The following is a 26,917-nucleotide window of genomic DNA, read 5'->3' as shown; positions in this document are numbered from 1 at the left end:
TCTTGTCCAACATTTTTAAGTTTCTGAAAGATGATACTTACTACAAGACTTTTATCTTTTCAATAATCCCATTTCTACTTAGGCACAAAAAACATTTTCCTCTAATGTTCCAAAGCTTTATTCCATGGAATGGGCAAAAAAGAGGAAATGAACTTTACTCTAGGCAAAGACCAGGTAATCACTCTGACAAAAATAATTAAATTGGTAAAACAGATCTGTGAGATTTTGAGGGCCAAAATATTTCATACTCATCTCAGAGTTTCCCAACCCTAACAGAAAGGCTACCAAAGAATGGACATCCAATAAATGTTTGTTAAGTAATGAAAAATGAATGAGACTAATCCATGGAAATATTTGGTAAATTACAAGCCAAAAAGTACTAGCAAAATGCTTAGAAATAAATAGAAAAATTTATCTTGTGAAAGCCCATGTATTTTCAGATCTTATAAGTGATATGTCCCGTCAGTTTTCAAAGGGAGCCAAAAATTCCAAGAAAAGTTCTCTGTGGTCATAGTGGGCAAAACACTGTTGAGAGAGGAGAGTTATGTTTTAAAAATTACTCATCACCAATAGTGGATCATGGGAGGCGGACTTGGCCCAATGGATAGGGCGTCCACCTGCCACATGGGAGGTCCGTGGTTCAGGCCCTGGGCCCCCTTGACCCGTGTGGGACTGGCCCATGCGCAGTGCTGATGTGAGCAGGGAGTGCTGTGCCATGCGGGGGTGTCCCCTGCATAGGGGAGCCCCATGTGCAGGGTGCACCCTGTGGAGAGAGCTGTCCAGCGTGAAGGAAGGTGCAGCCTGCTCAGGAATCGTGTGGCACATGTGGAGAACAGACACAGCAAGATGACGCAACAAAAAAGAAACACAGATTCCCGGTGCTGCTGATAAGAATAGAAGCAGGTACAGAAGAACACACAGTGAATGGTCACAGAGAGCAGACAACTGGGGGGAGAGGGAAAAGAGGAGAGAAATAAATAAAAATAAATCTTTAAAAAAAAGTGTATCATATTGCAAAAACCTTTAAGTTGGACCAATTATAAGGATAGTTAGTCTGGGAAAATACTTAATGTGGAGATTTGCTCTTATCTTTAACCAGACAACTTGGGAAATAATATTTAGATGAAAATAACTCCCACTTTTACTCAAAACCAAAAGAAGGCAAATCTAATTTTCCAAGCACTTATCTTCCAGGCAAAGCTGTAAAGCTTAGAAAAGGGGGGCCTAAAAGTAGAACTGACCTACTGATCTTAGCCAAAAGATACTTAAAACCAGACTGAAGCAAATCTAGGTAAATCTGAGTTTATATTAGAAAACTTGTTTAAGCTATATAATATAAAAATAATAATAGGAAGCTAAATGTCTTCATTATTTCATGACTGGATTAATCTTCTAAGACCTGCCTCATGTGCCAAATTTTACTTTGTATTCTATACAAAGCGACTTCTGCCAAGGACAAGGTTCATCAGCCAGAGCCACCCCTCTACTGCCCAACACACACACACACAAAGAATAAAGTCTCAAGTGTCTTCCACATCTACTAGTGGAACCACCACACTAAAGGTAAAATTACACTGTGCATAAGAAGTTGATATATAGCATCTCCATGCTAATAACACCATGAGGTTTACTCTGTAGAACTTAGCACAATGAATGACTCAGTTTAGGTGCCTGATAATTTTTTTAATCAATAAATAGAATGAATGAATGGAATGGCAAAAAGTAGCAGCAAGCCATCAAATTAACTCATACAAAATCTGTGAGCTAATATACTGTTAAGAGTACCTTAAGAAAGGCATCACTGAACTATAAATAAAATCTGGAAGGCAGAAAAGAAACTGATTAAAGGAATTATTCAGACACTGGTGTATTTGAAATAGGTTCTTAGAAAAAAGCATTTTCATGTACCTTAAGTTTAAAGACAAATATGACACATATGACAAAGACAAGATTCTGATCATTAGAAAGAATTTCATCAATTCCAGGGACAACTAAACAGCTAAAAATATAAATAGTTTCAAAACGGGTTACTTAAATTTGTGAATGGTAAATCCACAGAGGTTTGCTCAGCTCAGTGTCAAAACATGTTCTAGCAGAAATCATCTTTTTTGGCTCATGGCTGAGGAGAGCTGCCTGAACGGTGGATGGAATGGAGGTCTGAGCCAGTATAGGCCTCTTCAAAACAAATGACAAGAGAAACCATGTGTGTTTGCAAGATACTCAACAGGGTATCCTACTCTATTTGACAGTGAATTTATAGACATTTTTATATATAATGTCTAGTGGTACACAGCAAATGCTACAAAAGTCTGTTTTCAGAAGCAATTGAAAAGCAACTGTTTCAGAAGCAATTGAGGCATAATCTTCATTAACCTCAAATTATCTTATTTTTATTTTTATTTTTTGCTTCCTCTTCACAAGTAGATCTTTTTACATTTTTGAATTTCTATCACTTGACACCATTACTTTCATTTCTGACATCCTTGTCCAGTAACATCTGAAGAGTGTCAAGTAACACTGATGGGGAAAAAAAAAAAGTTTCATAAACTGTTATGGACTTAGTCACTCCTTGCTTGGAAATGGAGTTGTATTCTAATATGTTATACTTTCTGATTAGAGATGATTGTAATTGGAAAATTAATGAATTTTATTTTCGTTGCCCACTTATTCCCCAACTTTCATCTGCGGTTGTGTTCTCCATAGACATTTTACAAAGCAAATTTTTAAACATTCCTGGGAAAATACTGAGTAATGTCAAGGTTGACAATTCACATATTATAGGAAGATAAACCCTTTAACAAGGGGTAGTTATAGGGACAGATAGATTAGTAGTACAATATACTAACAATGGTACCTAAGAGAACATGTCCAGATTTTGGCATTAATTTTTGGCATTTACATTTCTTGGTTTATCAAGTTATGCTTGGCATTTTCTATATCAAATTGGAGTATTTTCCTTACAAACTACTCATATTTGAAAAGGGAATGAAAAGGCTAATTTTCCCAGAAATATTTCTAAATATGAGAAATGATGACTTTGCATTGTTGTTAAGCTCCAAGTTCAGTAAGCATTTTCTTCTTAGAAAATGTCTGATCTTGTCAATTCATTGGTTGGTTTTGAAATTCCTAAATGAATGTAGAAAGACCTTGACACAATGCAAACTTGAACACCATCCCCTAAAGAAGTACTTTATTCTAAAGGGAATGCCCATTTCTTTTTTATCTCTAGGTTTAAAGTATACAAAACCTCAAACACTTAGTATCTTTCAGAACAGAGTGACTTTGCTTTTTTTAAAAAAAGCATCAATTAAGAACATGCATGAAATTTTCAATTTCCAACTGTGTTTCAAATTAAGAAAATTCACAAAGAAAAAAAATTGAGGTGATTTGACTAACAAATTTTCATACATAACTGAACATAAAGAAATACAGGAGACTATAAATGAAATGAATACAAATGGATCATGTTTGTTTCCCCTTCCCTTTCAAAAAATCTTAGTAAAAGCTGATCTTCCATCTGAAGCAGTAAATGAAGCAAGTTTACATTTCCTTAGACTCAGATAACACACTGATAATATTCAAGCTCTTCAAAAGCTTCCATTTCACAAAGAACTGTGAAGCCAAAAGTTTGATTTATATAAAAGAACTATTTGTATAAACAAAACCAAAAGTATGAAAACATTATTTATTCTTCATTGCTGTAGTTTTATACTCACAAATGTATTTGTCCCATAAAATGTCTAAATCAGTTAATATACCACAATAACTAACAAATGAATGACTGGCATCCATTCTGACTGATGCCCTTAACAGGGTGACTAGTGCATCAATAGTATATTTTGTAAAAAGCATAGAATGAATCTTAAAATGAGAGAAAATATAAATACAATAGTTAATATTAGCCTCAGTGAAACCTAATTGACTAGGCTAGTGTAACAAGCACAGTTCCTGTTTTAACTGATACTCCTTGCTAGAAAGTGTAATACCTCTTCAGGAACTACTGGTTAGTAGTACTTAAGTGGTTAGTTAGTTACCGGTTAGAATCTAAGTCTAGAGCCTCCTTCTTAGCAGTGACATCCTTTCTGGATGATCCTAATTGTGTTTTAGCCTAATCCTTGACGCACTGGGCATAAGCACATTAGGATTCCTCCTGCATTTACTCAGAGTTCAGAAATAGTGTGTGAGACACTTTTCTTCAACAGCATTAGCTGCTATTCTTACAGCCCATCTTTTGACTTTCTTCTTCTTTGTTACCGGCCCATTAGTCACCAAACTGCTCTGACCACTAATGGCAAAGGAAAAGCAATCCTTTCTCCAAAACAGGGAGTTACAGTTTCCCAATTCCTCTCAAAGGGGAGAATGTTTTCCTATTTTTTCAAATCTATGCTTAGGGCAGAAAAACAAATTGCTTCCAGGGGAGCAAGGAAGAAAGGATGAGGGAAAACACATTCAAAGAAGTCCGTCTTGAAGACTGTGATCCCAAGAGACCCAAGCAGGCACTCCTTCTACTTTCCCTCCTAGTCTTTCAATATAAAGGTCATTGTCAAGGCTACCAAACAGATTGAAAAAGACCACAGACTCTTGGGACTAGCCCAAAGAAGACTTTAAATTGTTCACATTCACTATGTGTTGGCAATTAGAAAATAAAAACATCAGCAACTGGTTGAAAGCATTTGGATTACTTTCTGATTTGTGGATTGCTAAGGTATAGAATAAAACATGTGAACTTCGATTATAACAGACAAATACAACTATATGAAAAACCAGGAGTATAAATTCATACATTTATTTGATATTCAATATTTATAAGTTAAGATTCACTAATGAATATTTAACTTCCAAATGGCCTATTTCTAATTCCATAGCTCTAGTGGGCAAATATAGTTTAATATTGGTGAATTATACACAATCATTGCCAATATAACAACTATTGCCAGAAAACACATTAAATATCTTTGAAAAGTAAGTGAATTACTTTTTCTATAGACACATTAATTCAAGAATGAATTTAGGAAATGAACAGCTGAACAAGTAAAATGTTAACCAAAACCAAAAATTTTCCCTGCTGCTTTTCTATTTCCCCCTCTCTGAATAGTCAAAAGTATGTATTTTTGTTGAGAATGATTAAGCACTATATCTTCAGGTATAAGCTTGCAAAGACATTGAACTCTATAAACTTTCTATTTGTTTTACCAATAATTTTCTTAACTTCTCTTTGAATCAAAATAAAATAGTTTAAAAACTTTCTTTGTGCCACTTTGAAGAAAAAACAAGAAGATTTAATATGACTGCCCATCAATAGCACATCATAACTTGAGCCATCCAATAAAGTTGTCACCAACAGTCAACTTTGATAAAATAACATCAAGTAAAAAGAGACTAGTCACCCCATGAAATATATCCTTAGCCCTGAGCTGAAGAAGTTGCTTCTAATGATCTTGACACTTCTGTTTGATGAATGGAACATTATCTAAGGCTTATGTTCTTACAGAATAGTCCACATTGCCCATATAGATAAAAATTGATTTGGTGAGACAGAGTCTAGATACAAAGTTTATAGAAATTATTTTACAATCTATACATAATGAATATAAATCTAGGGTGTCAATATGGATTGCTGGCATTGGAAATGTTAGTGCATTCTATACATAAAATCAATACACCTTTCTAATGGAGCATTTATTTTCCAGATCCTTGATGCCTATTCACATTTGTATAGTGGTTCATACATTTACAAAACCCTGCAAGTTATAGAGCTTGGTAAGTCAGTAAGATTGCCCAGTTTTTCAAATGACAAGGCTGAGTCAGGTAACTGAAATACCTTTCTTGGGATCTGAATTTCTTCCTACTTATCCATTGCCCCCACCTCCTCACCTTACATCATACTCTCTGTAAATGATAAACTTGATTAGTTTGTTGGGGAACCGAATTATCACAATATTTCATGTTGTGTTCAGAATGTAAAAACTGATTACTTAAGTATCAGGGACTGGTTCTGTAAACACACATACACTCACACATACATATACCCTGAGCTTTTACTAACAGTTAAGCAGACAAAGCAAGTGTACTGGCTTAGATCAGAACAAGAGCTTTATTAAGAGTGCTATGTAATTCTGTGCTTCTTTATTATTATTACGCTGAAATTAGAGTGTCACAGGTAATCTCCCTAGCAAATTGGTATCATATTTCAATGCTTGAAACTTGGTGTCTAAAAACAATAAAAGCACTGTTTTGAGATTAGAGGTAAAAGAGGTCAGCTTCCTGAATTTCTTTACTCCTGACATGAGCCTTGCTTCTGGTTTTCTATTTTAGACTCAGCTCTCACAAAGCCCAGGCCATGAATTCCTACGTAAGCTTTTGTGCATATCACAACAGTATGAGTTACTGCTGACACAGCTATCACTCTTGTTCTTTCCAGGATTTCTTTCATTCTTTTGCTGATGGCATTATTAAAATAGTGCTGGTACAGTCTAAAAGCTACTTAATATCCTCTCTTTTTTATGTGGTTAATTTACATGTAAAACTTTTTTTGAAAATAAGATGTCAATGGAATATAGAGGGAAAATCTGTTTAGGATTTCTTCTTACACGTTTTATGAATTTAGTATATTGGACTCTCTGCAAACTATATAAAGAGCACTGCTAAAAAGCAAACACAATCAAAGATCAGTAAAGTATTTTTAATCTTTACAATCTGAACATAAAGAGACATCATAATAAGGCTTGTTCCTCTTCATTACTAATGTCTAATTAATGACGATGGAGCTTATTATTTTATTTCTTAATCTGATATAGGGTGAGCCTTCTGTGTCACTATAATTGTATCATCATTAATTCTAATTTCTTCATTGTAAAATATGGGTTTATAAGCAACAATATCTTAAATCCTGATGACCCCAACAGCTCAAATTTTAGCACTGAATGTGAATGCCCTGTATTTTATTAAGAACCGAGTCTCAGTTTTTTATACTGTATGTTCATTTTAAGTGCCCCTTACAAAAATATTCTGCAGAAGGCCTATGTTTATTACTTAACTGATAAAAAATGATGAAGGAATACCAAAAAGTAGTAGACAAAATCCAGTATAAGGACACTGAAAATTAGGATATATTGCTGTGCTAAAACCATCAAAAAGCTGTCAGTTTTCACCCCATCTATAATTCTATTGATTACTTTTTAATAATTTTTCATGATGAATGGAAAGAACTTTGTCATAAGTAACTGAATAAACTTTAAAAAAAGCTTACCTATATGAGTAATGTGTAATTTGTAATAAGGACATCTTTTAATATTGAAACATAATGAAATTATAAATCAGTAATAATCTACAGCATAATGAAAATTAATTTAAAATTGTAAGCCATCTTAAAACCAAAAGATACTTTTGGAAATGTTTCAATATCTTTAAACATTTACATTTTAAAATTTCATGTATGTTAAAGAATACTTCAAATAATACGGTGTGATATTTGTTATTTTTTTTTCAAAATTTTTAAAGCCATTTTTAATTTATTTCAATGATGTAATAAACAGTACAAGTAACAATTTTAAAGGCATCATACATACATATCTAGATATGTAAATCTAATTAAATTCATCTCATAAATTTATACAAATAAGCCACATAAAATACGGGCAAAACTGCATAAAAGGGGCGGATGTGGCTCAAGTGCTTGAGCGCCTGCTTTCCACATGGGAAGGCCAGGGTTTGGTCTCCAGTGCCTCCTACAAACAAAAAACAAACAACAAGCAAACAAACGAGAGAACCAACTCAGGGAAGCTGATGTGACTCAGTGGATGAGTGGTTGAGTGCCAGCTTCCCACACATGAGGTCTGAGGTTCAATGCCTGCCCTCGTATCTCACACACACACACACAAAATGAAAACATGGAAATGGTGATAGTGTTGTAATATTTCCTCTACATGTTATGTAAGTTCACATTTTTTACTCAGCAGGTATTGGCAGGATTTATGGTAGAGAAGTTGCATCGTGACTTACAGATACATTCATATTTCACCTTGGTTTGCATGCTCTTAAATCATTCTGGGAATAATGCAATTAGATAATCACTTATATTAATAATTTAGAACATCAGGAAGTATTCAAAATTATATCTTCTGTGCTATATCACAAGAAAGGTGAAATGTGAGCTTTTGAAAATTGATAAAATGTTAGGACTTTGCAATTTTTACATAGGACCACTTAAACAAAATTTGAGTTTTGAAAACATATTTACCCAGGATTCTGTTTAATTATAACATCATCACTTATTTATTAATGGAATCTTATACCAAATTTAAAACATACAAAAATACATATAACATCAATACCCTCCCTCCATTTTTCTTCTGGAATGTTCTAGCACACCACTGCTTAAGGGAAAACAAGCCCTACTTCAGGCTCAAATGTGCAAGTATGTTCCTAAGGTATGGGCTTAATGCCATCAGATCTTCACAAATTTTTAATGAACTTTTATTAAGTCATTTAATCCTAAATTACATATGTCTACAATATGCATCAAATAATTTTGCTAATTTTTATGTTTCATCACATATAAAAAATGTTATTCTCATTTTTCTGCTATTGAAATATCTTATGCATTTAAAATATTATTTGCTAATTACTGCTACCTTCTCTGTTTAAAGGATAATCTGTATTATCAAATACTACAATCTAAAATATTCCCATAAATTTCAACATTTTGAAATCAATGTATTATTTAGTTCCTAATATATAAGATAACTCTTTTAAAATACTATTGTTTAAGTTTTGGGTTAGTTTTTATTTATTGGACCTCTGATTTTTCACACATCAGTGGTATTTTCAGTCCTCTCTGATGATAACAGAAGACAACTGTAACGGCAGATCAACCTTTCACTAGGAGTTCCAAACAATTAAAGAAAAGTGCACTTACCATGTTCCAGCCTGGGTAGAGGTAGTCTGTACCAACAAATTCAAAATAGTGAGCAAAACCTTCCTTCAGCCACACGTCTTCCCACCACACAGGAGTCACAAGATCACCAAACCACTGCAGTGACAGAATGAATGAGCATTGGAAATAGTTAAATCTATAGTGGGATTATTTTATCTAAAATTAAATGTATTAAACTTAGATGATCATAACTGGAATCCATTTCCCACTTGGCTTCATGACCTTTTTAAGATGTGTTGTGGCAAGACTGTATTGATTCATTCTACTACTTTGGCTACACTAGTTTTTTATAAATGCATTCAGAGAAGAATAAGAGAAATGATCAAGGAACACAAAAAGAATATTTAGCCTGGAGAAGAAAGACTTGCAGAAATAAAAAATGGATCCATCTTCAAATATGCAAAGGCCTATTATGTGGATGAGGAAAAGGCTTGTTTCTTGTGGCCCTAGAAGGAACAAACTTGAACTAACAGATGAAAGTTAGAGTTGGTAGATGTCTGCTGCTAACAGACTGAGATGAGATGGCTGAAGGTGGAAATTACTCCCTCAGGAGACAGTGAACACATATAGTTCTATCACAGGAGGAACTGAAACATCACTTTCTACTGGCAGAGGAAATTTAGAGAAGACATCAGTTGATTGTTGGAACTAAGGACTTTTAAGGTTCTCCACACCTGACTCTCCATGACCCTATGATAATGAGGGATCAGGCCATTAAAAAATCTCTAAAATCTCTTCATGAAAAGTAATGATGATTTTAATTGGTGCTTTGATTAGATTATGATGGATTACTCTGAAACCCTAGTTCAGTTCAGCAAAAGGTTAAAGGAATTTTTTCTCATTTATTCAAAATATACATTACATGCCAGGACCTAACCTAAAGATGTAGGAATCAATGAGAAGTCAGATAATATCCCTTTGTGGTCAGCAGATATTTTATTGGGATGACAGGACACTGAAGTGAGATAGACAATAAAAAATTAATAAGTAAATGAACAATACAGTTTCAAATCATAATAAATTGTGATAGATTATGATTGGAAGAGTCACTTAAGATTTTAAGACAGAAAGTTCTCTCCAAGCAGGGGGACCTCTGAACTCAGACTTTAATGATAAGTATGAAGGAGCCATGAGAAAGCCTTGGTCAAGAGGATTCCAGACAAATGTAACCATTAGTGCACGGCACTAAGGTGGGAATGAGAAACTTAAGAAAAAGCAGGAAGACCTATGAGCCTGGAATGTAGTTGGTCAGGGGGAGAGTGGCAAGGAGCCCAGAGGGACAGACAAGTACCAAATCATGTGCAGCTTTAGGAGGACAGTAAAAAGTTTGTAACTGAGAGTTTCAGTATCACTTGCCCAAGAGAATTTCTAATTGAAATATAAACAAGCTAGCTCTGAATTTGTTGATGATCACAAAACATGAAATTTTTTTAAAAAAATTTTTTGTTCCTTATCAACATTGTATGTTTCACCTTTAAATTAAAAGTCTGCCTTCAGAATTATCACAGTAATTATGTGGAGAAGAGTAACATTGAAAGTAGTTTGGCAATGACAATGGAGATTATTATAGGCATTTCTCCTAGTTTCTAGTTCATCCTATTATAAGAAAAGCCTCTAGTGGTCACAAAGTAGCACCTCTAACCTATAGCAAAGAAGTAACAGAAACTGGAACAAATGAAATCCAATTCTATAAACAATTACAATATTATCAGTATGATTTTATTTCAACAGAACTATCCCTCTAACATGTCATTTATAGGAACATTTGAAAAAGAAACTGCTTTTGCCTAAAAGAATTGCAGGTTTACGTGAAAAACCGAACTCTTTAGCCCAGAAAGGGACCCTGGTGGATCCCTGCAATGGACAACTTTAAGTATCTGAGGTCAGGAACACATGCCCAACATGACACATGCAGACATGTCCCCACCACAGGCTCACTGTAAAAGGCTGACATTTAAGTAAATGGTCATGGTCTGTACCAATTTATCATTAAGTCAGTATTCATTGATTAGCATTTAGAAATTCACCTTCCCTCATCAACAGCATTTTCTACATCATTCTTCCTTAAGTTTTTCTAGCTTTTTTAAAAAGTTTTGGGTTTATAAAATATTCAAGTCATATTGTTTCACTACGATATTTCAGCTGTTTTAAGTTAAAAACTACACATAATAATTGGTAACCAGGAGAAATATTGCTTTCTACTAGCATGAACATTTATTTTCCCTTTTTTTCCCAATAAAAATCTAGATTCAAATAAGCATGTTAAAAAGTCTCTGTAATACTGTCCATTCATTGTAAGAAAGAGCAGAAAATTAAAATGAAATTAATTTTATCTTAGCTTCACTACAAGGTTAATTTACATATGAATTTTTTAAACATGCCAAGAAAAAAATATCAATCATTTGAGAACAAAGAGTCTATGGCTGAGTAAGTGAAAGACTTCCTAAGTGTCTATGTGATGGGAAAAGGGGAATAACAAATTGATTTCAGCAAAAGCAAATTTTGACACATACACAGAACTCAGCTTCATCTTGCAGCAATACAATAAATCTTTGCCCTCACTGCACTTACCATATATGCACGCCAATAATCAAAAGAAAATAAAGCAAGGATGACAAGGAATAGTGACTGGGTAGGATCTCCAAAGAGGCTACTGGGTAGCAGTGCCATCTCACTCCTCAACTAAACTGAATGACAGTTGTTTATTAAATATGATCAGTGTATTTATTTTTGTTTGTGCTGTCATCCCAGAACAAAATAACACATCTTCTAGAAAAAAATATTCAGTACTATATATAATTAAAATTTAACTGGGAGGATAATTGAGTCCCCTAATATAAGTATCTGAAATCATTCTATAGTCTCAATAGTTTGCACATTATACTTACACCTGATTCTTTTTCTCATACCTGGTGACATATTTCATGAACAATGACCATGGTGACATCCAGCAAATAAGAAATAGATGAAACACTGGGATCCAGTAGTATTCTTTGTTCCACAAAAATACTTAGTCCCCAATTCTCCATAGCAGCATACGGATGCTTAGGCACAGCTAAAAGATCTAGAAATAGAATAAAACAGTTCCAAAGACTTTAACAAAGATACCGGATTCTAAATCCATACCTGAAAAAAAAAAAATTCAGAAATCCTAATTAGAAGGAATGTTTACTCTTTCTTGGTATTTTTTTTTCTAAATTAAACTACCTGCCATTTCTACATGACGGCAGAAATATAGGCTGTCGCTATAAATGCTGGTCATATCCATCCATCACAGTGTATTTTCAGGCCCACTGCTATAGGTAGCTGAAAGTATTGGCACCAGTATTGATGGGCCCATCCTAATAAGATTCAGAAAGTCAAGGAAACTAAATGCAGCAGAGTCCACAGAGTGGAAGGCGTTGTGCCTTCTAATAAAAACACATTCAGCTCAATGCAGTAAAAATTATACTCTTACTTTTACCTCAATATTTTCTAAGAGGAAACATTTTAAATCAGTTTTAAAATGTGATATGCCATTTTCTAATTACTTAAATTCCAATTAAGTTTTGAGTTCTGTTTTTAAAAACATTATATGTAAATAAAACTTGTAGAGAAAAATATAGTAGTGTATATAGTAGCAAAAGGACTACTGAGGAAAACTACAGGCTTGGGTTTTGGCCCTGCCTCCACCATTAACTCAATATGTGATATTGGTAAATCACTTTGTTTCTTAAGACCACAATTCCCTCACCTACAATATAAGGTTATTGGCCTTAATTATCTTAAAAATCCCTTCCAGCTCCAAAAATCTATGATTCAATGATTCTAAGATTTATGCTTACTTTAAAGAGTCATGGAGGTCTTATCAACTTCTGGTTAAAGTAACACAATAAGTTCTTGCTTTGATGTATTCCCTCTGCTTTAAACATACAGCAATGATAAATAAAATATTAGAAAAGAAAACTTAAAAACACCTCCAGGCTCGAAAATCAACCTCTCCCTGGACAAGAAAGGGCACAGAAATGTGAAGTGGTGATTGCATGTAAAGTCAGAGGCCTGCTGGGTTCTGTCTCCCGAAACGAGCGGTGACAGCCAGGAATTGGCTCTGGCAGGATTCATGGAGCCAAGGGGACCTAAGCCAAGCTGACTGCTTAATGCCAGGGGTTGAGACAGGGCACTCACACTCATCAAAAGAGGCTGAAAATACCTGGTGCCCACCGCTTCCTGGGAAAGCAAGCAAGTGGCAGGTTAGGGATTTAAACCCAGGCGGCTTGGTTCCAGAGCCTTTGCTCTTAATCACAGCACAATATTGTTCATGGTCTCTGCCCCAGAAGTTCTACTTCTCAATATAAACCCTAGGGTAACTCCCATGGATGCCAAAGGATACTACACAAGGATGTTCACTGCAGCACCATTTGTAAGAGTGAAAAAAGAAAACAAAATGCCTTTCACCAGGATAATGGACTAAGTAACTGCGAAGTTGCCTGCCATATAAAGAAATACTATAGAGCAATTGAAATAAATGGTCTCACCACTAGGTTCTAGAGCTATCCATCAGCATGGATAATCTGAAAAGGAAAATGCTGAGGAAACAACTAAGGTGTGAACTGATCCATACCATAAACTATATAAAAACAAGCAGAATAATACTGTTAAGGATTGAATTGTTTCTCCCAAAAAGACATGTTCAAGCCCTAAGCCCTGATCCTGGAACGGTGAATTTATATGGAAATAGGATCTTTGAAGATGTCATTAGTCAAGATGAGGCCAAACCGGGTTGGGGTGGACCCTCATCCAACATGTCTGGTATCCTAATAAGGAGAGGAAATTTGGACACTGAAAGAGAGAGAGAATGAGAGAGAGAGAAAGAGAGCACCATGTGACAAAGGTAGAGACTGAGTTATGCTTCCACAACCCGAGGAACACCGTGGGTTGCAGGTCACCCACCACAATCCAAGAGGAAGGAAGCATGGCTTTAGGAGGAATTAGGGCCATATTGGCACCTTGATGTTGGTGTCCAGAACCATGAGATAATAGATTTCTGTTGTTTAAGCTAACTAGTCTGTAGTACTTTGTTATAGCAGCCCCAACAAACAAAGACAAATACCATAAGTTGTAAATGGATACTTACACATGCAAACAGTCTGATTAAAACACACACACAGACAAACACATATGGAAACAATAAACTCCAAATTCAGGATTATGATTGTTTCAGGGAAAACAATGAGGGGAAAGGGATAAAGGACAGTCACACAAGGGATTTCAAATGTATCCTTCAATGTTAACTTTTGTTAAATCTGGGTGATGGGCACATGAGTATTAGTTATGATTTTACTGATTCTTTTCTGTACTGTTTACATAATTAATATACTTATAAGAAAGAGACTAAAAGGTTGTAGTATATTACAACCAAGAGTCTTATGATATGGTTGATTTTTATTTGTTCATGACTTCAACAAATATCTTTTAAGCATTTGCTGTGTTCTTAAGTCAAAAATATATATTAAAATAAGTCAACTACGGTCCCTATCTTCCACTAGATTTTAGACTAAGAATGGGGACATGTCAGTTATAATGCAAGAAGGAAAATAAGGGCACATACGTAAAGATTAAAAAGCACTAAGAGAAAAAAGGAGAGAGAACAAAGCTGGTTGGGGAGGAACTTAAAAGAGTCAGGGTTTGAGTTTGACTTCAAAATATAAATAGGATCTTAACAGGCAGGTGGAGGTAATACATATACATTTTTTTATAAACGAGTATTCGTTGAGTACCATTTTTGCACGAGGCATTATTCTGCCCTTCAGGCGACCTACTGTCATGGTGCTTATATTCATACGTGGGTGTGTATAGGAGGAAGGTGAATTAACAAGTAGTGAGTGAATGAAACAAACTTAGCAAATGATAAGTGCTACAAAGAAAATATAATAGAGTAAGCTATTGCTTGACTGGTGAGTGAGTGTAGCATGGTCAAGGCCACCCCAATGAGACAATCACATTTCAGCTGACATTTGAATGATGGTAGAAGCTAGCTATTCAAACATCTGTGGAAGTGTGTTCTAGGACAAGAAAAGCAAGTTCAAAAGCCCTGAAATGGGAATGAGCCTCATATGTTGGACAAACAGAAAAAGGATCGGTGTGTCTGAAAGCATATAAAGGAGAGATACACAAATCAGACAATTGGCACAAACTGAAAGTGCATAACAAATAGACATTCTTCTACTTAAGGCTTTAAAATAAGAACTTGCCTAAATATGAAATAGGCAACATAACAACAATGCATCAACTCTGCCTGCCACCAACAGAGGGCAACAGTAGCCACATGGCTGATGTCATTCGCTTATAGGAACATGTGGATTTAGAACACTCTTTCGGAACTTAGCCTATTACAAGGCAGTGGCACTTCTGTATTAGTCAGTCCTCCAAGAACACAGAGTAGTCAGGTTCCCAAAACAAAGTGAGCACATCAGGCCTCATAACAGGATTTGGATTGGTTCAACGGTACAGAGAGAAGACTCCAGATACATGTGCCAAAAGCCAAGTCTAGCAGTTTGGGATAAAGAAGAAGGTACACTTAGGAGGCAGACACCAGACAGCAAAACCCTGGCAAGCAGCATAAGCAAGTACAGCTTGGTGGCAGAGATACCAGGCAATGATGACTAAAGCAAAATGCTGATAATACCCTGGTATCCAGACATGTGAGGACACAGGCAGACCTGAGTAACAAGGCCAAGCAACAACCCTGCCAGAGCCTTTAAAATGGAGTCAGGATTCAGGTAAAGTGATTGAGGGATGGAGAAGAACACAGAGGTACCTAGAGTAGAGGGAAGACTCCCAGACACAGATGGACTTTACTAGACACATGGGAGATCCATGTCTGCGGATGGCAGAGAAAAAAGGTGAGAGAGAGATTGAACCGTAAAGTGTAGGTGAAGCCACTACACATAATAACCTGCTAGCAAAGCACTGAAGAAACTTTTACTTTGTTCAAGCTATGACAAAGTATTAATAGTTTGTGCCTCTACTCTACTCATTCATGTCTTGAAGAATCTCCTATGAAAGTTTGACCATATAAGAACAACTCTACCAAGAATATACCCATACGATGATGCATACAAAATCTTCATAGCAGTTTTATTTGTAATAGCTCCCAAACTGGAAACAACTCAAATGTTCATCAACAGGGGAATAAGTAAAATGTGGTAGATCCCTACAGTGAAGTTCTACTCAACAATATAAAGAAATGAACTATTAATGCTTGCAACAATATGCATAACTGTCAAAATGATTACACTGAGAAAAAAAACAAAAAGAGTGTGTACTTTGGGAAGTTAATTCTTAATTGGTACAGAATTTGGAATGATGGAAAATTTTTGGTGAGGGATGGTGGTGATGGTAGTACAACATAGTGAATGTAATTAACACCACTGAATTATATATCTGAATGTGATTAAAAAGAGAAATTTTAGGTGATATAGATGCTACTAGAATATAATTTTTAGAAAAAACATAGGACTGTACAACACAAACTGTTAAATCCAATGTAAACTATAGACTATAGTTAATAGTACAATTATAATGATATTGTTTCCTCATTTTTAAAAATGCTACCTCACTAATGCAAAGTGTTAAAAGTGGGTGTGTATCTGGGGGTATATTTTTTGCATGATTTTTTGTAAACCTACAACTTTTCTAATAAAAAAAATTATAAACTAAAAATAGTATATACTCTGTGGTTACATTTATATGAAATTCTAGAAAATGCAAACTAATCCATAGTGACAGAAAGAAAATCAGTGGTTGCCTGAGGATGAGGATGGGTAGATATTACAAAAGATGGATATGTTCACTATCTTCATTATAATGATCATTTCACAGGTGTACACTTAGTTCAAAATCTACCAAACTGTACAATTTAAATATGGGTGGTTTATTATATGTCATTGTAATGCAATAAATCTGTTTAAAAAACACCTGAGTCAATAACTAAAACATCCTTTTGCTTCATTTTCAAGAAGATATTTATACCCAATGAATTAAATTTAAGTTTTGCAAAATCAATTTGTCAAGAAACTAGATTCATTAAAATGTGCAACCATAACTCTTTTAACATTAGTAATGAAAACATTAGTAAGAAAACACAAATATTTAGAATCTCATTTACTTGGAAATTCAAAGAAAATACTGGATAAAATTGTGCATAGTAATCTGCTTCCTAACCTTTAAATACTAGTCTGAAAAGCTATAAGCAGATAGGAAATGTTAACATAATACTAGCAAACGTGATAAATTACTACAAAAAATTGACTCCTTCTACTTGTTCCCTTTCCACTTGCCCTCAACCCGTTTCAATTTGCCTTCTACCCTTAACACTGCATTGAAAAGGCTCTGACTAATTAAGGACACCAAATCTCACAGATACTTCTCTGTTCTCAACTGTTTTGATAGCACTGAAAATTGTCATACTGTTGATTTATTGCCTGTGATAATGGGATATCCATGTATCCATGTTTTTTCCCACTTCTTAGATTAGTCCTTGTTGTTTTCTTTATTTTGTTTTTTACTTTCTTTTCATCTTCTGACTTTTGAAAATCAAAGTTTCCAGAATTTCTATCTGTGGCTTCCGTTTTTGGTTTGTTTGTTTGTTTTTATTTTTACTTACTCTATTACTTGTTTTATTTGAGTGTTCTCATCCAAAAGTCACCACTCACGTTCAGAAAGCTCTCTTTGACCTCTAGATGAAAGTATCTAAACACTTGGTGGTCAAGTGTTATTTCAAAGGCCTCCCAGATAACTGTCCCTCCGGGGTAGAGCCGTCCATTTAATCTAGCTTAAACCATAAGAAAGCCTTACAGTTTCTACTTTTGTACTCTGGGAAAGCCAGTCTCCATGAGAGAAATCCCACTATGCTGAGGAACACAGAAGCCATGTAGAAAGGTCCGAAGAATCACCAAACAGAATCTAATAGTATACACAAATCAAAATTCAGCCACCAGCACTAGTGGCAGTGTTAACATAACTATGCATGTGAGACACAACCTCTTAAACTAGAAATACAAACTAATATATTTGGCATTATTAAATAACCACCAGCAAACACCACGTGCAATATCAGACTTCCTCTGCCACAGTCAGATTCTGAACTCACAGATCACTATCATTTCTCAGTCCAGAATAAGATATATTTGCTCTGGTCTTGAGCTTAACCAAACCCTGGCTCCAGCATGAGATGATCAGGTATCTTCCAGCTGATACTTTCAGCTGCATGATCATGTTCCCACAACTATCTCAGATACTTCAGGTCATCTCAGATGACCTCAGATACTTGCCTTTTGTCCTGCTCTCCCCTGACACATTCTCTTTAGCCTAAGCCAGAATCCCTAGAGTCCTGACACCCCCTCAGCTTTGCCAGTCCAATTCTTCCTTCCAGGACCACATCAAACCTTATCAAACCATCGATTTATAAGTGCTATCTATTTATTTATCCAAATACTTTGACACTAGTAAGAAAGTCCCTGGTAAAATCAGAACCCCAATGCCCCAGACTTCATCCTTGATTCTGAAAACAGCAGGAAGGTCCTGGAAGACAGGAATTTAATGCCAAGGAAAGAATTATTACTCCCATCAACCCAATGCCTACAGCAGCCAACCGCTCTGCTTGCGCAGAAAACAGACCTGCTCCCAGGGCACTATTCTGATCAGACAATGTGGCACTTTCCTTATAAAGCATTACTGAGGGACCCAGTTTGGATATGGAGAGCTATTTCTCCCATCAGTTAATAACAGAAATTTTGGTCTCAGAACAAGAAAAATTCCATAGGGCTTTGTAATTGGGCCCCTCTGATTCTCTTGGAATACTTTAGAGCCATTCACTCATTCATTCATTCATTCAATCAATCATTCATTTGACCAAATTTGTTGAGTATTTACTCTTTCCAGGATCTACAAATACAGCAGAAAAGGAAATTAACAAGGACCCTGCTCTCATGGAACTCACACACCAGCTTATGGTGATGAGGAACCAAGTAATACACAAATAGATCAATAAATAGACAAGAAACTGTGAGGTTGTGATTGGGGCTAGCATGAAAATAACACAAGGATATGTTAATAGGTAACAGGGCTGAAGGGAAGATACTTTAGATTGAGTGACCAGGAAAAGTATTTCTGAGGAAATGACATTTCAGCTGAAACTTCAACCCTATTGAATTTTATGTTCCATGACTCTATGCCCAGTTCCCAGTATATCGTGCCAGGCACATGACTGATACTCAAAAAATAGTGTAAACTACTACATAAACTATAATCCATGCTGGGTAGCAGTGCTCCAAAATGTACTCATCACATGCAATGACTGCACCACACTCTGAAGGAAGTTGTCGATGTGGGAGGAGGCGGGGGTGTGGGGAGTGGGGTATACGGGAACCTCTTATATTTTTTAATGTAACATATTGTGTGATTTATGTATCTTTAAAAAAAGATAATAAAAAAATGAAAAAGAATAATTACTGAATCAATGATTAGTTTGCTTAGTAATGCCAAGTATTGCTGAATATATTTACAACTAGTTTTGCCTGCTATCGCAAGCCAACAGCTGCATAACCATTACCAATACCCATCCAGAAAGTTCATTTAATACAACCCAGAATACCAGTTCTGCCCATCAGTTCCATGGTTTCAATATGTCATGTGAAGTGCCTCAGTGCTCCCTGAATTCACCTCCCTACTCCTATGCTAAGTATCACATAGATTCACTCCCTCCAGCTTCACAGACAGCCTCTGAACTGTTTGCCTGGCCCTGCACCCTAATTCATGCTGCTCTCAAATCCCCAGCCTACTGACATAATTCTTACTTCTTCTGGTTTGTGTCTCATTTCACCCTTTAAATTTCAACCTTGATACTTCCATTCTATACCCTAGCATCATCTCAATCACAATCCAAGTTATCTTACCAGCTATGCAGAGGGAAATGGCCATAATGGTTAAAGGTACAAGTTTTGGAGTCTATGTGATCTGGGATGAAAATGCAGCTCTATCACTTATTAGCTGTCATATATTGAACAAATAGTTCAATCTCTCAGCTTCCATTTCCTCATTGATAAAATGAGGATAATAATGATACCTGCTCCACAGGTTATTGTGAAGATTAAATGAAATATTCCAAGTAAAGCTAAATGCCCTAGGCACAAACCATATATTTTAGATCTTTCCAATTAAAAACCACCTTGGAGAATAGAGTGAATCATAGCCCCTAGCTTGAGATAGGAGGAGGAATCTTGTCTTTGAACAAAAATCAAGCGTTGGTTAATATGTTGGGTTGGACAATTTGAATTCTGAATTGAAACTGTATTTTATAACTTAAAGCAACATACGACTTTCCTAAGAATGTGCCCAAAAACACATCATAGGGCATGCTCATATTATCATTTAGTGGCGCTAAATAAATGTTTAAGGTATATCAGGTGAAAAAACAAAAGGGGTTTTTGGTTGTGTCATGACTGGCACTTGTTCAAGATTATACTTCCATATGCATTTGCACATTTTTTATTAAAATATAAAACTTCTTGTTTTGAGGGTTACTATATGTGTCTGATAAAAACATAAATTGCATTTAAAATTGTAATATTAATCTGGTAAAAGTCAGAGAAGTCACCCTTACAGATATTTATAACATGAGAGCAATTATCCTAGTTTTTCCTTTTACATGCATATTTTGTATTGATTTTTTTTTAAACTCACAAATAGGTTAGGTTCTGAATTGTTGTTTTTAGGTAAATTTGACAAAGAGAAGTTCAAGCTTTGCTATACCTGGATACATTCCCCCCAAATTTAAGAGCGAATCAGTCCTTCAAAGTTTTAAATCCAAACACATTTTTCTTCCCATCGATTTTCTGTTTGGGCATCTTTCCTTGAAATAAAGCTAGTTTCATCTACACATTTTGGTCTATAGCAGAATTTTCATCAGTATCACCTGTTCACAAGCTTAGTTTTTAAGTTCTCAAACTTTTATCATTCTCCAGAATAATCATTAGGCCATAATATTCAGTAATGGTTTGCTGATCCTTCTGCCACACACTCAAAAGATTATTTTTTTAAGTTTCTGCAATCACTCTTCTTGACACTTACTGATTATTCTCAATTGCAAGAAGGGACACATTTCATATGTTGCCTGATTTCCTTTTTCTTGTAAAATAATTTCTATGCCAAAGGGAACATTTGTCATTTTCTTAACTCTTTAATTTTTAAAATTAGTTCTACTTTAATTTCCATCATCATAACGTGCCTCTTCTTTCTAACACTTTCAAAGCTTGCCTGTCTTTACTTTAATGGACTTGATTAGGCATAAACACAGCAAACACACTAAATGGCCCTATGTCCATTGGTTGGTGACAGGCAAAGTTGACTAATGCTTGGTAACAAACATTTGCTATTATCTAAGAGAATGAAGGCTGAAAGTCAAAGTGCCTCTCTATTAAGGTTCCATTTGCAGCATATTTTTGTTTACTCCAAAAATATTTATCAGTTACCTAATATAGGCCAAACTGATCTGGATACTGAATACAGAAACTTTGAACAATAAATGTAGAGTCTTTGTAAACCCTTAAAAAGCTTAAATTCTAAGTGGGGGTACATGCAAGTTAAAAAGCATTCACATCAGAGCTACACATGAAGATAATTACAGTGTAATGTATATGGTTCAGCATAATATATATGGTTCAGCGAGTACACAGTGTACTTAGTGGATGCAGGATACAGTAGAGGTTAAGAACATGGCCTTTGAAGCCAGGCAGCCTGGGTAATTGACTTCTACTGACCTGGGGCATGTTACTTATCCTCTCTGTCCCTCATTTCCATCACCTGAGAAACAGAAACGATTATCATAACAACTTCTTCAGAGAGTTACTGTGAAGGCTATTGTTGGAACCCAGTTCTCAAGGGTATCTCACATTCCTTTTTATCTGGCAAGCACAGACACTGACTGCTTTTTGTTCCAGACTATCTTTTTCAGAATGTTTGTATAGGGAAGATAGGGATAGTGCCTTCTCCAGAGCAAAGGAGATAAAAGAATACGATTCCCCGAGGCTCAGAGTGCCTCACCTATAATGTAATACATGCATGAGCAGGTACCACCTGGCCTTCCATATGTTGCCCTTGGGGCCTGCAGTTTAGGGAACTGGCACCAAAAACAAAAACAAAAAAACGCTGATACTCTGGCTATTGTTATTGCTGGTAAACAAAGTATTTTCTCTTTAATCTAGGAGTTTCATATCTCCTACCAGCATCCATGAAACTATGGCAGGCTTACTTGTTAAGCTTGTAAATAGGTTAAGATAAAATCTCAGACTCTTCACAGTAAGCATTACTCTTACTACTTATTAGAATAAGTAGTAAGAAGCCCGTTCTTAATAATGGCTAGCTATTGTGGTAAGTAGAATAATGCCTCCCCCTCCTCAACCTTTTCAAAATGTCCACATTCCAATTCCTAGAATCCGTGTAGATGTTATTTTACATGACAGAGGTTGAGATTATCCAAGATGGGTCAGTGTAATCTCAAGCACCCTTTACATAAAAGTTGGAAGCAGAAGAGGAGTCAGTATCAGAATGATGTGATATGAGAAACACCCGTCTTTGCTGACTTTGAAGCTGTAAGGGGTCCACGAGCCAAGGAATATAGGCAACCTCTAGCAGGAAAAAGCAAGAAAATGGATTCTCACCTAGAGCCTCTGAAAAAGAATGAAGGGATGCTGGCACCTTCATGTTAGGCCAGGGAGACCCATTTTAGGCTTCTGACATCTAGGACTATAAGTTTGTGGTAATTTGTTATAGTAGAAAAAGAAACTAAAACAGTTATCATTCTCATAACCATCCTCCATAGCTATCATCATCATCAACCTCATCATCATTATTTTCATCATTACCACTACTATAAAAAAAGATTTTCCTCACCTTGACCTAAGAATCAGGGAAGGCTTCTTGGAGAAAGTCAGTTCTGAAATTTGCTGAATGAATAGGATTTAGCTGGAGGAAGAGTGTATTTCAGGCCAAGAAAGTAGGATGTGCCAAGTAAGAGGAAACAGTACATACAGGAGAAAAAAGCTGGATCAATATGGCTGAAGAATAGACTAACAATCCCTGTTTTGGTCGTGCTGATTTTGTGTTACCTCTGAAACACCCAGAGATGCCTAGTAAGAAACTGAATATAGAAGTCTGATGCACTGGGGAGAGTTTTGATTTAAGAAGTCATCAAAACATAAGCGATGGAAGACAATGCTCAGTAGAGAAGAGAGCTAAAACAGATATCTGAAGAGCACTGAGATGTAAGAGCTAGGCAGAGGAAGGGAGCAAAAGGAGCAAGACCCAAAAAGGATACCAAGAATACGCAGTCATAAGAGGACAGAAGAAAACCAGGGCAGTGTAACACCCCATCAGTTGAGAATAGTGAGCTTTCCAAAAAGGAGGGAAGAGTCAACAGTTTCTGTGAATATTCTAGGTATTTATAAAATACAGAAAATATCCATTCAAGTAGTTAAATATGAACTAAAGCTTTCCAAGAATACTGGTGTATCTTTCCTTGCTGTTTCTAATAGATTTTCAAAATGAACTACAAAATTTTTTACACAGTCTAATCATATGTATTAGCACAACCATCTGAAGGAAAAGAAAAACAATACTCCCTTAGGGGCACTTATTTGTCAGATACTTAGTGAGGGACCTTTGCTAAAGTTGGCCGGTCCCATAGGAGGAACTCAGGAGTCTTTCTTGTTTTAAAAGTATTGAGTAGCTAGGAGTCATTTTAGAGGTTTGGGTGGCCCTTTGATACTCTTTAATTGACTAATATACATTTCCAGCAGAAAAGAGTATAAAAAATGGTGCTTTTTATAAATGAGCATTCTCAGTTCTTGAATTTTGGAGTTGTCAGTAAAAACTATTTCCAGATTCGCATACACTTCCAACAATCTGAGTACAAAGTGGTTACTTCTAAAATAAATTATTTATATATGTTTAGTAAAGTGGAAACAAAGATTCATTGTGCCTTAAGGTCAGTTCCTCTTAGCACCATCTGTACTTGTAGTATACACGATATTCAATAAAAAGATGGGAACATATAACTGAAGGGAACCAGTGGTGGGTTCTTAGCCTAAAACTGTCTAGTATTAATTTCAAACAAAATCAAATACTTGTTGAAGCCTGTGAGAAAAAAATTCACTGACACCAATAGTTACTTGTAGTTTTTTTAATCACCTTTTGTTCTAGTACAATGTATTACTTAATGTTAACTGATACCTAAACAGTGGATGGATTTGCAGAGAGTGAGTGGTATAAACAGGAAATACTGAAGTCCCTTCGAATTGTAAAGGTCTCTAGAGAAATTTCAGTTTTGGGGGTAATGAAAGGAGACAGAAAAAGGAAGAAAATAGAGTAAAAACATAGTGCAATTACAGAAAAAGAAAACATAGAGACACTATATTACATTAGTAAGTTTTGACACTAACATAAAGCTAATTTGCCTATAAGGGCATTAAAATAGAACCTTATCAATTTAGTCCTTGACATGCATGTTACAAAAGACTATCTTTTCATAACCCAAACCCATAAATTTACCATTTAAAATGCTTCAAGTCACCAAATGCAGTGAAGAAAAATGAATGTCGTGAACCATTCAGGTTGAATTATGTATCAGTTGAAAGGTATTGATCAAAGTAGGAACAATGTCTTTCATTATTGAAGGTACCTGATGCTTTGTTATAAATATCTTCTTACAAGTATAAAGAAACCGCCTTTTCCAGATTTTTCCACAAAAGAGTTTCTGAGAGCTTCTATTCAATGTTTTTTTCAAAACCCATTACTAGTGTTCCAAATATTCCCCAGTTCAATTTACATTATATCAAGAAATGAAATACAGAGAGAACTAATAATGAGCTAGAGATTGAACTGAAACCTTTACCTCTCCAAGCTCCAGTATCTAATGTGCATCACTAAGTTATTCTCCTAAGTGTATTTTATAGGAAGGAAAACATTTGTATGCCTAATGGGGAAATGCTGAGGAAAGGGAAATTTTTGTGTGTGTGTGTGCCCATCATAAAAATGTTGCTCCTAATGTAAATACTCAGGGAACAGGAAATGGCCCCTGGCAATTTTCCTAACACCACAGTTAATAGAGCATGAGAGTTCTATAGCTCAAAACAACCCATAACTGATCATGTACAGTTGCAGCACTGAGACTACCATGAAGAAAATGGTAACACCTTTCTTCTTATCATTTCTGTTTCTTTTTGTCCTTCTACTACACTATGCAAATCTCTTACTAGTGTATAGGCATACCTCAGAGATACTGCAGGTTAAATTCCAGACCATCAAAATAAAGCAAGTCACAAGATATTTCCAGTGTATATAAAAGTTATGTTTACATTACATTGTCACCTAAATATGCAATAACATTATACCTAAAAACCAGTGTGCACATCTTAATTAAAAATACTTTATTGCTAAAAAAAAAAAAAAATGCCAACCATCACCTTAGCCTTCAGCAAGTCAAAATCTTTTGGTGGTGGAGGTTCTTGCCTCGATGTTGATGGTTGTTGTCTGACCAAGGTAGAGTGGTGGTTGCTGAAGGTTGAGGTGACTGTGGCAATTTCTTAAAATAAGTCTGACACATCAATTGACACTTCCTTTAATGAAAGACTTCTCTGTAGCATGAGATGCTGCTTGATAGCATTTTACAGAACTTCTTTTGAAATTGGAGTTAATTTTCTTAAACCTAAATCAACTAAGTTTATATAATATTGTAAATCTGTTGTTGTCCTTTCAATAATGTTCACAGCATCTTTACCAGGAGTAGAGATTCCATCTCAAGAAACCACCTTCTTTGCTCATCCATAAGAAACCATTCCCCATCGATTAGAATTTTATCATGAGATTGCAGCAATTCAGCGACACCTTCAGGTTTCACTGCTAATTCTAATTCTCATGCTACTTCTACCACATCTGTAGTTACTTCCTCCACTGAAGTCTTGAACCCCTCAGCGTCATCCATGACACCTGGAATCAATGTCTTCCGAACTCTTGTTAATTTTGATATTTTGGCCTTCTCCCATGAATCACAAATATTCTTAAAGGCATCTAGAATTGTTAATTATTTCCAGAAAGTTTTCAATTTACTTTTCCCAGACACATGAGAGGAATCACCATCTATAGCAGCTATAGCCTTACAAAATGTGTTTCTTCAATAACAAGACTTGAAAGTCAAAATTACTTCTTCATCAATGAGATGTGGAATGAATGTTGTGTTAGCAGGTGTGAAAACAACATTAATCTCTTTGTACATGTCCATTATAGCTCTTGGGTGACCAAGTGCATTTTCAGTGACTGGTAATATTTTGAAAGGAATCTTTTTTCTGAGCAGTCTCAACGGTGGGCTTAAAATATTCAGTAAACCATGTTGTAAACAGATGTACTGTCATCCAGGCTTTGTTGTTCCATTTATAGAGCACAGGAGAGTAGATTTAGAGTTATTCTTAAGGGCCCTAGGATTTTCAGAATGGTAAATGAGCATTAGCTTCCACTTAAAGCCACCAGCCACATTAGCCCCTAACAAGTGAGTCAGCCTGTCTTTTTATGCTTTAAAGCCAGCTATTGACTTTTCTTCTCCAGCTATGAAAGTTCTAGATAGCATCTTCTTCCAATATAAGGTTGTTTCATCTACACTGAATATCTGTTGTTTAGTGTAGCCACCTACATCAATTATCTTAGCTAGATCTTCTGGATAACTTGCTATAGCTTCTACATCAGAACTTGCTGCTTCACCTTGTACTTTCAGGTTATGGAGATGACTTCCTTCCTTAAACCTTGTGAACCAACTTCTGCTAGCTTCAGACTTTTCTTCTGCAGCTTCCTTACCTCTTCAGCCTTACTCTGGATTAAGTTTTGGCTTAATGGGAATGTTGTGACTGGTTTGATCTTCTAGCCAGACTATTAAAACTTTCTCTATGTCAGCAATAA

At 35.6% G+C, this 26,917-nt stretch overlaps 1 protein-coding gene across 3 annotated transcripts in view; it reads right to left on the bottom strand.

The window, feature by feature from the left end:
* TRHDE (thyrotropin releasing hormone degrading enzyme) overlaps positions 1-26,917 on the bottom strand; it is a 391,431-nt gene that overhangs the window by 197,693 nt on the left and 166,821 nt on the right. For all 3 annotated transcript variants that reach the window (XM_058308434.2, XM_058308435.2, XM_058308436.2), the window contains exons 4-5: positions 11,845-11,999; positions 8,918-9,031 (exon numbers count right to left, since the gene is read on the bottom strand). In XM_058308434.2, coding sequence (XP_058164417.1) covers positions 8,918-9,031; positions 11,845-11,999 — 269 coding nt within the window. The remainder of the gene's footprint in view (positions 1-8,917; positions 9,032-11,844; positions 12,000-26,917) is intronic.

The sequence above is a fragment of the Dasypus novemcinctus genome, chromosome 12, assembly GCF_030445035.2.
Source record: "Dasypus novemcinctus isolate mDasNov1 chromosome 12, mDasNov1.1.hap2, whole genome shotgun sequence".
Lineage (NCBI taxonomy): Eukaryota > Metazoa > Chordata > Mammalia > Cingulata > Dasypodidae > Dasypus > Dasypus novemcinctus.
This window is presented reverse-complemented; position numbering and strand designations above follow the sequence as displayed.